Source organism: Papaver somniferum, chromosome 9 (assembly GCF_003573695.1).
Source record: "Papaver somniferum cultivar HN1 chromosome 9, ASM357369v1, whole genome shotgun sequence".
In the NCBI taxonomy this organism is placed as follows: Eukaryota; Viridiplantae; Streptophyta; class Magnoliopsida; order Ranunculales; family Papaveraceae; genus Papaver; species Papaver somniferum.
In genome coordinates, this window is record NC_039366.1 from 18,162,651 (window position 1) to 18,177,837 (window position 15,187).

The 15,187-nt window shown below is 36.3% G+C and overlaps 1 protein-coding gene across 1 annotated transcript; it reads right to left on the reverse strand.

Annotated features, from left to right (window-relative positions):
* Window positions 1-14,105: 14,105 nt before the first annotated feature.
* On the reverse strand, window positions 14,106-14,957 carry LOC113314079 (N-terminal acetyltransferase A complex catalytic subunit NAA10-like). Its single transcript, XM_026562854.1, has one exon. The coding sequence runs from the start codon at window positions 14,856-14,858 to the stop codon at window positions 14,310-14,312; it is 549 nt and encodes a 182-aa protein (XP_026418639.1). The 5' UTR covers window positions 14,859-14,957; the 3' UTR covers window positions 14,106-14,309.
* Window positions 14,958-15,187: the final 230 nt, after the last annotated feature.

Here is a 15,187-nt window from a genome sequence, read left to right on the forward strand (position 1 = left end):
TTTGCTTTAACCATTTTCATCTTTACCCGTGACGAAAGTCATGATGACTTTTCAATCTTGAAAATATCTTTGATGACGATAGTCGTGAATAACGATTGTTATAACATTATAGAAGAATGTTTCAATGATTGAAATACAGAGTTGATATTACGTAACCAACTACGGATATAAGAATATATAGTGTCTTCTCACATTAGTGTATAAATCCATGTGCCGGAAACCAAGTGCATGCATATGTGTGCATGCGGTGTTGGTGAAGGAGACATGTTAGGTACGCATACTGGTGAAAGTTTCGAAAATTTCTGTTGTAGTTTGTAAGTTTGCAAACTGTTAAACCAGTCACCTTAGGTATGCGTACCCTTACGCGTACCCACGGAATTTTTTAACTGAAAATTTCTGTTGAGTTTCTAAACTCAAATCCGGTAGCTATGGTACACGCACCCGTACGCGTACCCAAGCTGGTTATATCTCTCAAATCGGAAGTTAATGGACTTAAATAATAAATTAATAAGGAATGCAATTTTTTTGCAAACCGTGGCTATATTGTTCATGAATTGATATAAGTTAATCGAACCGATTACGTTTCAATTGTGTCTATGCATAAAGATCTAAGCAATTGAACAACTCTTCAACTAGTTCTTATGAGTCATTTGAACTAGTTATGGTGAAGATGAATAAGGTTGATATGAATGTGCTCACATGGCTAACCATTGGTTAACCACTGTTGAACCAACTAGGTGTACACGTTTAGGTAAGGTTACACAAACTTAAATGAACGTGCATTCCATTTCTGTATAACAAGCTAAGTTCGATCCAACGGTTGAAAGATATTATCTTGAATCTAATCAGGTTTTCATCTAAAGGTGAATATTGAATGCTTTGTTACCAAGGTAACTTAGATTGCAAACCTTGATTTGGAGACTATATAAAGGAGAACTCTAGCAACTGGGAAACCTAATCCCCACACCTCATGTGTGATACTAGTTGTATAAGCTACAGCCGATTCTCCTTTAACCTTAGGTTTCTACCGAGACCCATATGTTAACGACTTAAAGACTTCATTGGGATTGTGCTCATATAGCCAACCATTGGTTAACTATTTGTGAACCAACCGAATGTACATGTTTAGGTACGGTTACTCAAACCTAAATGAAGTACATTTCATTTGTATGTGACAAGCTAAGTGATGAGTGCTAAAAAGTGCATATTTCTATATATTTTTCTTGGCATTTAACTCATCTTTTGTGCATTAATTCTACATTTTATCCCATATTCTGTATTTTCTTTGTTTTCAAGAATAAATATTTTTCTTAATTAATTTTGCATTTTTAGGTAATAAATAAAGTTTGGATGAATTGCGGAGCGAAAAGAGCAGAAAAGTGGTGAAAAAGCCGGGAGGAATCACGCAAGGAAGCCGCGAAGAATGTCGTGCGCAAGACTCAAAGGCTAGAAGTGGGCTTGAAGAGTAAGAATTGTCCTTAAAGAAGATATGGGCTTGGCATACCCAAGGCCCAAAACCCTCACCCAAACCCATTTCCAATATCCATACCCGCCTTCATCTTCAGCCGTCAGATTGGATCATCTCAGCATCCTACGGTCGCTTCATCGTCGTGCATCGAAGTCTGAAGATCCTGTCAAACACTACAGCACCTAAATCCATCTTGAGCCGTCAGTTTCGTTGTATCGGGCATCCAACGGTCGCTCCCCGCTTCCTTCCATCTCGCCGTTAGATCGATCCATCATCTTCGCATCCAACGTCTCATCCTCGCTGTGCATCAACAATTTATAAACCCACTCAACACCCTAGTACCTAACACCTATACCCGCAAAAAAAAACGCACCCTTCTTCCCAAAACCATCGACTCCATCTTCTCCATTCCTCTACAGCGACCATCACCACCACCATGTCCGCCACCAACTCCGCTCAACCACCTCCATCACTGTACCCCATCAATCAGCCACCCCCGCCATCACTAAAGGACACCACCATGATACCCTCTAGCTCCTTCTCTCTCAACCCTTTTATCTTTTCAAAAACAGTGAACCTAGAAACTAGGTTTGAGAGAAACAGAGTTAGTGAAATCAAACCACCAATTACGGAAGAGGAGAAGCAATAGAAGAATGGGTCGATACCATTGATTGATTTTAGAGATTAGGTAAGGGTCAATTTCACTTTTTGGTGAAACCCTAATTTTCTAATAATTTGGGGATTTTTGGGTTTTTGCTTGCTTGTATAAATAGAAGGTGTTGGGTGTGAAATTGAGGCATGCCTGGATTAGCCAGAGCACATCTCAGGATGCCTGGACTAGATAGTGCTCTCCACTGTTAGTCTCAAGTTTAGATTAATTTTCAGTATTGTAATCATGTTCTAATTCAATAACTAGGGTTTTGATGAAACCCATAATCATATGTTAAGATAATTCATGTTCATGTTGTTGTTCTTGTTGTGCTTCATTGCTTTAGGAATGATAGTTAGCTAATGGATCAAATTAACCTGTGATCAATTGTACTGTAAGAAGACAGTTGATACTAGGGGTGAGTTAGTGAAGTTGGTTGATAAGTCATCCATTTGAGACCTCTCTGGAAGAAGAAATGTGCTTAATTGATAAAGGAATGACAGTTAGCTAATTGAACCAAATGAGCCTGTGATAGGTTGTACTGTAAGAAGACAGCTTATACTAGGGGTGAGTTAGGGAGACTAACTGATAGATCATTCATTGTAGTTTTATCTGGAAAGTAACAAGAACATAATTTGAATAGGTATTGCCTTAGCTTAGGATTATTGGGTGGATCCAAATGCCCTAGTGCTTTTAGTCACTAGAAAGATTTAGAAAACAACACCAGCTCCCTCCTTGTCCCTGTGGACTTCCCCTGCTTATTCACTCACTACAACTGACCCTGTATACTTGCAGGTGTAGTTGTAGGCTTTCTTAAAAACCTACCAAGTTTTTGGCGCCGCTGCCGGGGACTTGGCATTGTGTGGTTGTTGTTTTTCCTTTCTTTCTTTCACTTGCATATATTGCATTTAGTATAATCATTTAGCTCATCATAACTTGCATTTTCATCTTTGCATAATTTTTCATCTTTGCATCATTTTCCCTTGCTGTTCTTAACAGCTTCTGTTGTTTTTCTTTCCTTGCTCATTTGCTTGCTGTTGCTCTTAGCTTGCAGCTTCACTTGCATCATTTGCTGTTTACATTGCATTCTTGCTGTTTGCATCTTCATCTAGTTGTTTGCTTGATGTTCTTACACAGCATCAGAGCATCTTCTTGCATGTTGCTTTAGTGCACTGCTGTGAACTGCTTAGCCCATTTGCACCTTTGTTGCTGAATCTGCCCCTGGTGCTGCTGCTGCTTGCACTTCCTCTGCTGTTGCTGGTGAACTGGTGGAACTGAGGCTGTTACTTTCCCCTGTTGCTGCCTGTTGCTGCTAACTTCTGCTGCCTTCTGCACATGTTGTTGTGCTGCTAAGGTTGAAACTTGCTGAACCAAAGCTGCAGCTAGAACCCAAGCTCAACTGGGCTGGTGATTTGTACCAAGCCAAACTGGTCTGTAATACAAGCCAAAGAAGAAAGACCAAAGCCCAACTGGGCCTTGAGTGTTGAATCCAAAGCTTAGGATGATCCAAAGCCCAACTGGGCTTTTGCAACCAAACTGAACAGCTGGGCTGTGCTTCAAAGGTAAGCCTAAACCCATTAAGAGAACCCAACCTGTGGGCTTCCATTTTTAATTTGTGGGCTTGTAATAATTTTTTCCATTTTTTTGTTGGGCTTGTAATTTAAGTTAATTTTTGGGTTTGTATTTGAGCTTAACTGTGGGATTGTCCCTATCAAAATTTTGGGTTTCAAAAACCCAACAAACAACCTAAACAAGTTTAACTGAACCTGCCAAGACAAAAATGGGCCAAAACTAAATTTCATAAACAAGGCTGTGCTTAGTTTTAAAAACAAATTTTGGGCTTCACCAACAGTGGGACTACAAAATTCAAAGTTTTAAAACAACTCCCAAACCCAACAGCGAGGGCCTCGAACTTTGGCTAACTGAGAGCCCAACAATCAAAAAAACTCGCAGCTGGGCCTCGTCTCACTGATTTCAACTCGTTAGTTGGGCTTCGTCCAAACTTCTCAGCTGGGCCGTGCATCCTCCATCAATGTGGGCTTTGCTCCCTTTAAAAAACCAAAAATTTTCTAAAACCCATTAAAAACCAAATTTCTTTTTCAAACCCGACAAAACCAAATGTTACCCATAAAAACCAAATTTTTCCCAAAAATCCAAACCCATTAAAAACCAAATTTTGGGCTTTGTAACATAGTTACTTAGCTTTTGAGCCAAATCATGTCTAGATCTTGGTCTACAGTTGGGGAATACAACAAATCCCTTAGAGAACTTGCGTATGGACATACTCCACGTTATGAACCTCCCATAGACCATGATGTCAATAGTTATAGGAATTATTATGGACATTTTCAAAGTCCCGAGCCTCAATACATGAACCCTAATAACTATTCACACATGCATCATTCATCACAACGTGAAAATGAACATTTTGCTAGTGCCTCACTCACACAATCATCACTGATCGATCAATTAGAAGCTCGAATCGCAGCTTTAGAAATGCAATCACATGAGGAATCTGTCACATCTAATTTTCTTAGGCAACCTGAAATCTATGAATGTCCCGCATGTGGTAGTTTAGACCACCCTGTTGAGAATTGTCATATTTTGCATAATTTTAGGCAATCTAGAGAAAATCCAAGGTATGAAATGCCCATAAATTGTGAGAATGGTAGTCATTGGGACCATAATCAATCCTTTGAGGGTTGCGATCAATATTTTGTAAACCCTAATGACCATGCACACATGTACCATTCACCACAATTTGAACATGAAGAATTTTGTACTCCCATGAATTTAGACTCCACCACAGAAGCTTTCAGACACAGTGAGCAAAACTTTGATAGATCTACATCACGAATTCAGGCATGTTTAGATCAGATTTTGCTTCATCTACAAAAGGAGGAAATTCATGAGGAAATGTATGTTGTCCCTAATGAAGTGTCTAGTCCCATTCTTGTAAATGATGTTGAATATGAACCTAATTTAGAGGAACATGAATCGACTAATGACACCACCACTGTTAATGAGGACCAATACGCATGCTACCATGATGATGATTATGATGATATGTTAGAAGAACATGAAAATATTGTGGAACCTGTTGGTTCAAAAACATATGGCTTCTCGCCCTCGACCTTCATGAATGTTGTTCTTTCTAATACTCATTGTAATTCATATGATTTTGATATTGACATGGGATTCGTACAATTATTTTGTGAAGATGAGCATGACATAGGAATAGTTGAATCTTCTGTAGACACTAATGTTAATATGCATGAAAATATATTTGATGTGTCTGATTCTCTACCTAGGTCACATTGTGATATTTCTCCTGATTTGCCGATGCATGAGAATAAATCTGTTGATGATGTTGATGACTCTGATTATGATCTTGCCAATTTGTTTGATGATTGTGAGCATGTTGTGACACGTGTAGAAGACTTAGGAGATGTTGACGTGATTAGTAATGATGTGCCTATCGTCCTACATAAGTCACAATCTAATGGCCTTCCACCCAACCTAGATTTGGTTTGTACCCATATTGTCAAACCGACTTTTCTGAGAGTCTCTAATATAGGTTTGGAACTGTGTGCTTCCCAAGTCCTTTTGGAATATTTTGCATCTAAGTATAATATCTTTGAGGAGCCACAGTTGGAATTAGCATGTTTGCCCGTCCCTAGCACAGTTCATTTCGAGCTAGACCTTGTGCATGATGAACCCCCAAAACTGCGAGATTTTGTTTCCAAAGTTTTATCCGTTGAAAAATCCAGGTTTGGGGGTAGCACATTTTGTTTCACAGTTTCACTTGCGTTTATTTCCTGTTATATTTGTGTGAAGCTGTTGAAACCTCTACACTTTGTCTTTTGGGTTGATCCTCAACTCTTTAGATTATTAGTGTATGGTGATTTTTTTGTATATAATCCTGTAGATAAAATTTCTTAAAACCCTTTTGTTCCTTTTGTATATATTTTACTAATCCAATATGATTTCGGCTGACATATGTTGGATTCTTGCCTTGAATAACGGAGTTCTAATATTGCTTTCGACGAAATCGGGTATTCTCTTTCCTTTTTCTCTACTCAACATGATCCTCTTCATATGTTGTATTATAATTTTGTTCATATTTTGAAACATTGAGGACAATGTTTAGTTTAGGTTTGGGGGTATAAAGTAGATACCATGATAATATGCCATAATTGAAAACAAGAACTCCTTCTTTTTTGAAAAAATTGAAAATAAAAAATTAAAAAATCGAAAAATCATAAAAATCGAGCTCATTTACCTTGAAATGTTGACTCTTGTGAAAATATGTAATTTTAGGAGTCTTAGTCTAGATATTTAGGCACCCTGATTCTAGCACAATTCACATAGTGATAAGAAACTTGCACGCGCACGATCTACCAATACATGTATAGCCTCATCCTTGAGGTGTTCTATCGGAAGTTTTAGTTGCCAATCACTTTAGAATACTGAACGAAACTTGACTAGCTTGTTCTTTGGTTGGTTGGGATAGAAGGTGGAGGTTACATTAAGAAAGACAACCATCGAATTTAACTGGGTGCATCAAAAAGGGCTACCTCTTGCAAAGTGTCATGTATTTTTTTTGTTTTCTTTTTGTATATGTATCAAATGTGTTACCTTGTTAAAAAAAAAACTTGGTAGGTTTTTAAGAAAGCCTACAACTACACCTGCAAGTATATAGGGTCAGTTGTAGTGAGTGAATAAGCAGGGGAAGTCCACAGGGACAAGGAGGGAGCTGGTGTTGTTTTCTAAATATTTCTAGTGACTAAAAGCACTAGGGCATTTGGATCCACCCAATAATCCTAAGCTAAGGCAATACCTATTCAAATTATGTTCTTGTTCCTTTCCAGATAAAACTACAATGAATGATCTATCAGTTAGTCTCCCTAACTCACCCCTAGTATAAGTTGTCTTCTTACAGTACAACCTATCATAGGCTCATTTGGTTCAATTAGCTAACTGTCATTCCTTTATCAATTAAGCACATTTCTTCTTCCAGAGAGGTCTCAAATGGATGACTTATCAACCAACTTCACTAACTCACCCCTAGTATCAACTGTCTTCTTACAATACAATTGATCACATGCTAATTTGATCCATTAGCTAACTATCATTCCTAAAGAAATGAAGCACAACAAGAACAACAACATGAACATGAATTATCTTAACATATGATTATGGGTTTCATCAAAACCCTAGTTATTGAATTAGAACATGATTACAATACTGAAAATTAATCTAAACTTGAGACTAACAGTGGAGAGCACTGGCTAGTCCAGGCCTCCTGAGATGTGCTCTGGCTAATCCAGGCATGCCTCAATTTCACACCCAACACCTTCTATTTATACAAGCAAGCAAAAACCCAAAAATCCCCAAATTATCAGAAAATTAGGGTTTCACCAAAAAGTGAAATTGACCCTTACCTAATCTCTGAAATCAATCAATGGTCTCGACCCATTCTTCTATTGCTTCTCCTCTTCCGTAATTGGTGGTTTTATTTCACTAACTCTGTTTCTCTCAAACCTAGTTTCTAGGTTCACTGTTTTTGAAAAGATAAAAGGGTTGAGAGAGAAGGAGCTAGAGGGTATCATGGTGGTGTCCTTTAGTGATGGCGGGGGTGGCTGATTGATGGGGTACAATGATGGAGGTGGTTGAGCGGAGTTGGTGGCGGACATGGTGGTGGTGATGGTCGCTGTAGAGGAATGGAGAAGATGAAGTCGATGGTTTTGGGAAGAAGGGTGCGTTTTTTTTGCGGGTATAGGTGTTAGGTACTAGGGTGTTGAGTGGGTTTAGCAATTGTTGATGCACAGAGAGGATGATACGTTGGATGCGAAGATGATGGATCGATCTAACGACGAGATAGAAGGAAGCAGGGAGCGACCGTTGGATGCCCGATATAACGAAACTGACGGCTCAAGATGGAGTTAGGTGCTGTAGTGTTTGACAGGATCTTCAGACTTCGATGCACGACGATGAAGCGACCGTAGGATGCTGAGATGATCCAATATGACGGCTGAAGATGAAGGCGGGTATGGATATTGGAAATGGGTTTGGGAGAGGGTTTTCGGCCTTGGGTATGCCAAGCCCATATCTTCTTTAAGGACAATTCTTCCTCTTCAAGCCCACTTCTAGCCTTTGAGTCTTGCACACGACATTCTTCGCGGCTTCATTGCGTGATTTCTCCCGGCTTTTTCACCACTTTTCTGCTCTTTTCGCTCCGCAATTCATCCAAACTTTATTTATTACCTAAAAATGCAAAATCAATTAAGAAAAATATTTATTCTTGAAAACAAAGAAAATACAGAATATGGGATAAAATATAGAATTAATGCACAAAAGATGAGTTAAATGCCAAGAAAAATATATAGAAATATGCACTTTTTAGCACTCATCACTAAGTTTCGATCTAACGGTTGAAAGATATTAGCTTGGATAAATCAGGTTTTTCATCTAACGGTGAATATTGAATGCTTTGTTACCAAGGTAACTTAGATTGCAAACCCTGATTTGAAAACTATATGAAGAAGACGTCTAGCAACTGGAAAAACTAATCCCCACACCTCTTGTGTGATACTAGTTGGTTTTGCTAGAGTCAATTCTCCTTTAACCGTAGGTTTCTTCTTGAGACCCTGTCGGTTAACGGCTTAAAGACTTCATTGGGATTGTGAAGCCAGACGAAACTACTTATCTTGTAGTTGAGCGATCTGATCTAGCCATTTTCTATCGTACGGGTTCAATTGAATAATTGACTTGAGATTATATCTCCGATAGGGCAAGATAAAAAGAAATCACAAACATCCTCGTCTCATCGTTTGTGATTCCGCAGTATCTAGTTTCGCTACCATACAATTTAGATTATTGTGAGGTGATTGATTATTCTAGGATGTTCTTCGGGAATATAATTCCGGGTTATCGATTGGCTCCTGTTCACCTTGATTTCTATCAAAAGATGAAACAAATTTGTAGGTTTATCTGTGGGAGACAGATTTATCTATTATCATAGACTTTTCTGTGTGATACAGATTTGTTTATTAAAGTCTTCGATTTTGGGTCGTAGAAACTCTTGGTTGTGGGTGAGATCAGCTAAGGGAATCAAGCGCATAGTATCCTGCTGGGATCAGTAACGTAAGGAGTGAAGTTGTACCTTGAATAAGTGTGATATTGATTAGGTTTCAACTACAGTCCATACCGATGTTAGTTTGTAGTAGTCTAGTGTATGTAGCGGCTTAATACAGTGTGGTGTTCAATCTGTACTAGGTCCCGGGGTTTTTCTGCATTTGCGGTTTCCTCGTTAACAAAATTTCTAGTGTCTGTGTTATTTCTATTTCGCATTATTTTGTTATATAATTGAAATATCACAGGTTTTGCGTTGAATCAATCAATTGTGAAATCCAACCTTTGGTTGTTGATTGGAAATTGATTGATCCTTGGATATTGGTCTTTGGTACCATCCAAGATTATATTCCTTGTATTTGATAAAGACTCGCATATTTCTATTTGCTTGAGTAAAGATCAAATCAAGCGATCGAGATAGTAACTCCTTGATATACTTTTCTCTAAATTGAGTATGACTGCCTAGTTGATTCTCTAGAAAGTATATTGAAGTTGTCCATACAGATTGCTAATCGAAATATTGGGTGTGGTTGTTAGACCCCTGCTTTTTCAGTTTCAACTTACAAGAAATTAGAGAATGGAACTGCATTGTATTGATAAGTTGGGAAGTGAGCGAAAACATTTGAATTTTTTTTCAATTTTTTCACGATTCGAGTAGGGTTTTAGCTAATAATTTTGATGGTTCTGTGTATCAGGGATTTGTATTCCAGTGTGGTTTGGGCATTTGTAACATGGGAGTATGATAATTTTGGATAGTAACATCACCTTGGTTCTTCCCATTGACCGATCAACTCAATGATCCTTTTATCTTATTTTTGTTATTATAATTAGGCTTCAGTTTGGCCAATTCTGTAAAACTGATAAATGAAGAATTATCTACTTATCTCTTTCATTCTGTTAATAAGGCACTATGTTCATTAAAGTTTTTTTTTTTCATTAATCACAAAAGTTGATATTGTTCTTCTTTAATCTGTTTGATTCATGTGTGTTTTGATTCATGGGGTAGTCTGTATCCCAATTGGGACGTGGTTTCTTCGATCATATGAAGGAATCCAATTTGTGAAAAGGTTTTTTATTTAGAATATCAAATCAAATAACTCCCTCCATTGCTTGCAGTACTTTATAATTTGGACAATCAGTTAATAACTTATAAGAAATGCATACTCCTTCGAATTGTCAACATCAGACCTAAACATCCACCTCTGCCTACTAGACACATTTTGATTAAGATAGTGACCTTTTTTTTACATCCCAAACTCGGATGAAAAATATCCTTAATTTAAAGTGACTCTAAGAGTACAACTATTTCAAAAACACTAAAAAAGTCCCTACATACACAAATCGAAGATCTAAACGTGAACAATAAAGGACAAATTTAAAAAGAGGAATGATTATCCATGTTGTACGATGCAAAAGGGTTCGTACCAGATCCAAGAACATGAAGATTTTGATAAATTGAGATTGAAGATGGAAAAAAATAAAGAAAATCAAGTTCAAAAAACAAGTTTCATAAGATGTGCAAAAACATGACAAAATATTTGTTTTATAAGATTTCTCTTTTTAGAGACTATATAAATCATATACTACTTTTATTTTCTGACACAACTTCGCTCATGGTTCATTCCAAACTAAGCTAAAGCTGATATAGAGGACAAGTATTCTTATTATTATTTTTTTTTTGATTAAACTGGATAAGTGTTCTCATTAACCATCCAAAATTTGGTAAATTTATGCATCATAGTCTTTTTTTTCAAGATAATACATCGAGATTATTGTTCATCAATTTAATCAAAATTAATATATTTAGTTATTTTGAATTAAATATGTTTCTTTTGATATTACAGTAGCGTATTTTCATTCCACTTTATAGGAACAGGCGGTACCACACGGGATAAATATGATATCTTAAGTATGTTTTAAGTGAACCCTAAATCTGTAACAAGTGGTTAAAATTATTAGTAATATTTTGGAATGAAACGATCACAACTCCAGAAAAAGTGTGGTCTAATATTAAAGTTTAGTAAAAAAGAAGTTTTGTTTGATCGGTTAGTAAAGAAGAAGTTTTAATGAATTTGAAAACAAGAAAACATAAGAATATGTGAAATAATAGGTGGTCCTTTCCAAAAATATGCAATGTGATATGCATATCACTTGGACCTACAGGTTTATTAAAGAAATCTTAAGATTCAATATATTTTAAGAAGCTTGCAAAAATATGTCAAAGTTAACACTTCACAAATTTTACATTTGGGTATTTCTAAATTTAGAGTGATTGTAAGAGTACAACTATTTCAAAAACACTAAAAAGTCCCTATAGACACAAATCAAAGATCTAAACATGAATAGTAAATGGGAAATTTAACGAGAGGAATGATTACCCATCGATGCAAAAGCGTTCAAAACAGGTCCAAGAACACGAAGATTTTAACAAATTGAGATAGAAGACGAAAAAAATGAAGAAAATCAAGTTCAAAAAACAAGTTTGATAAGATATGCAAAAACATGACAAAAAAATCAGTCTTATAAGATTTCTCCTTCGAGAGACTACATATAAATCATATACTACTTTTATTTTCTGACACAACTTCGCTCATGGGTCATTCCAAACTAAGCTAAAGATGATATGGAGGAGAAGTTTTCTCATTTTTCTTTTTTTTGATTAAAATGGATAAACGTTCTCATTGACCATCCAAAATTTGCAAAATTTATGCATCATAGTCTTTTTTTTTAAGATAATACATCGAAATTATTGTTCATCAATTTAATCAAAATTAATATATTTAGTTACTTTGGATTAAATATGTTTCTTCTTGATATTACAATATCAAGAAGAATAAGCGGTACCATACGGGATATAATATGGGATCTTTGGTATGTTTCAAGTGAACCCAAAATCTGTAATGAGTGGTTAAAATTATTAGTAATATTTTGGACCGATCACAACTATAGAAAAAGTATGGTCTAATAATAAAGTTTTGTAAAGAAGAAGTTTTTGTTTGATCGGTTAGTAAAGGAGAAGTTTTAATAAATCAGAGAACCAGAAAACATAAGAATATGTGAAATAATGGGTGGTCCTTTCCAAAAATACAATGATATGCAAATCAGTTAGACCTCTAGGTTTATCAAAGAAAGCTGAAGATTCGATATATCTTAAGAAGCTTGCAACAATATATCAAAGTTAACACTTCACAAATTTTGCATTTGGGTATTTCTAAATTTAGAGCGATTCTAAGATTACAACTATTTCAAAAACACTAAAAAAGTCCTTACCGACACAAATCGAAGATCTAAACGTGAACGGTAAAGGAGAGAAATTTAGGAGAAGAATGATTACCCATGGGTTCAGACCAGGTCCAAGAACACGAAGATTTGGATAAATTGAGATTGAAGATGAAACACATGAAGAAAATCAAGTTCAAAAAACAAGTTTGATAAGATGTGCAATAACATGACAAAAAATCAGCCTTATATGATTTCTCCTTTAAGAGACTATATATAAATCATATATATACTACTTAATTTTCTGACACAACTTCACTCGTGGATCATTCCAAACTAAGCTAAAGCTGATATGGAGGACAAGTTTTTTCATTTTTCATTTTTTTTTATTAAACTGGATAAATGTTCTCACTGACCATCCAAAATTTGGTAAATTTATGCATCATAGTCTTTTTTTTCAAGATAATACATCGAAATTATTGTTCATCATTTTAATCAAAATTAATATATTTAGTTATTTGAATTAAATATGTCTCTTCTTGATATTAAAATATCATACTTTCATTCCACTTTATAGGAACAAGCGGTACCACGCGGGATAAATATGGGATCTTAAGTATGTTGTAAGTGAACCCTAAATTTATAACGACTGGTGGAAATTATTAGTAATATTTTGGAATGAACCGATCACAACTCCGGAGAAAGTGTGGTCAAATACTAAAGTTTGGTAAAGAAAAAGTTTTTGGTCGATTGGTTATAGTAAAGAAGAAGTTTTAATGAATTAGAGAACAAGAATGCATAAGAATATGTGAAATAATGGGTGGTCCTTTTGAAAAATGCAACGTAATATGTAACTCAGTTGGGCCTCTAGGTTTATCAAAGAAAGCTGAAGATTCGATATATTTTAAGAAGCTTGCAACAACATGTGAAAGTTAACACTTCACAAACTTTACATTTGGTTATTTCTAATAACCAAGTGCACGTCCGATTTAAAGATGTTCCAATAAATCTGAACCAAGGGTGCGGGGCGAAGCTCCCCATAACAATCGGCAATTCCCACCAGATCCGGTGCGTAGTACGGGTTACATACTAATAAAATCTAATATCTTCTACTAGTAAAGGCCCGGTACGTAGCACGGGTTACATATTAGTAAAGATTCGCTTGCATTCTGCTAAGCTCGACCCCTCGGACCCGGAGCTTTTTTCTTTTTTTTTTGGTGAAATTTGGATATCTCTAATGGGCCTCCGTTCACGCTCAACTCGAACCCAAAGACTAGCCACGTACCTTATTTCCCCTGAGATGTCATCTAGGTACAGCAGAGCTGAAGGTACTTATTTCCCCTGACAGCAGAGCTGAAGATAGGTATAGCAGTGCAGTGTGCAGAAGATATCATGCAACAAACAGAGTCAATTTTATCCGAGGGACCGCTTCCATCGATTTAACTCAGCTCTTGTCATAAATGAATATTGTTTTTGTTTTTCTGTTTTCGTATGTTGTACAGAAACGGACCGATGTGGTCTTAAAACTGTTAGCTACTTAAACTCATGTTTTTGTTTTTTTTGTTTTTCCTTTATTGTTGGGGTATATTGTTTTTGTTTTTCCTTTTTCCTTTTTCTCTCGTATTTACATCGCGATTAAAACATCTTAAACTTGTATTTTGTTTTGACTCGATTACACGAAAGCGGCTTGATCCTAATTAAAATTATTAAATGTTCAATTACAATTACATTTCTCAGGTGATAGCCGCCCGGACTTTAAGAAGGTACAAGAGAAGGTTTTTTACAAGATAAAGTGAGGGCCGGGGCGGATGGACTCTAGGATACATATAAGAAATCAAGTCAACAACAGTTCTGTAACAACAGAAGAATCCGACCAGCCACCGCAATGAATAATCCGTGCCCAAGATGATCTGTTAGTTTTCCTTGAAGTTGTTTCCTCATAACATAAGCATCTTCCCCATTTCTATAAAAATTAGCTGCAATCGCGTAATTATATCCTAATTTTTCAGTAAAAAGACTAATTGCAGCATGATTACTTGTTCGAACATGAAGAGAAACATATTCACACCCATATTCTTGTACCAACGCGTTCTGCGCAGCATCCATCAGTTTCTGAGCAATCCCTGATTTCCGGTGAGTAGGAAGCACACCTAAATTTGCAATATAACCATGAGTTTCTGTACCTTCTCCATCCACCTGAGCAAAAACAAATCCCACAATACAACCATTACCAGAGTCTTCTGCAACATAAACAAGTCGTGGCCAAAAATCTATATATTCTTCATAAAGATAATAATCCCAAGGATCTTCCTCTGGAAAACAAAGCAAGTCACAAGCTTGAATTGCTGGTATATCAACCATTGTTGCTTGTCTGATATCAGCCATCATCGGATCGAAGAGGTCGAGAATATTGATGAAATTAAGAAGAATAAAACAAAAAGTAACTACGTTGTGAAACCAACTATGTTAGGCAAACCTCCTTGACTAGCAAAAAAACGACCCCAGAAAGTGTAGCGAAGAGTCAAGGAAAACGCGTCTTACTTTTATCAAAATTTCTAAGAAGTTGTGGCCTAAATGCTTTTAGTCAAAAAAAATTGTAAAATTCAAGGGTGACAATAATGTTGGAACCTGAACCGAAAATCTGTCACTGTAAATCAACAGCACCTTGACTCAAACGTCAACCTAATCTATGAAGTTTCAAGGAAGGAAGTAGGAAT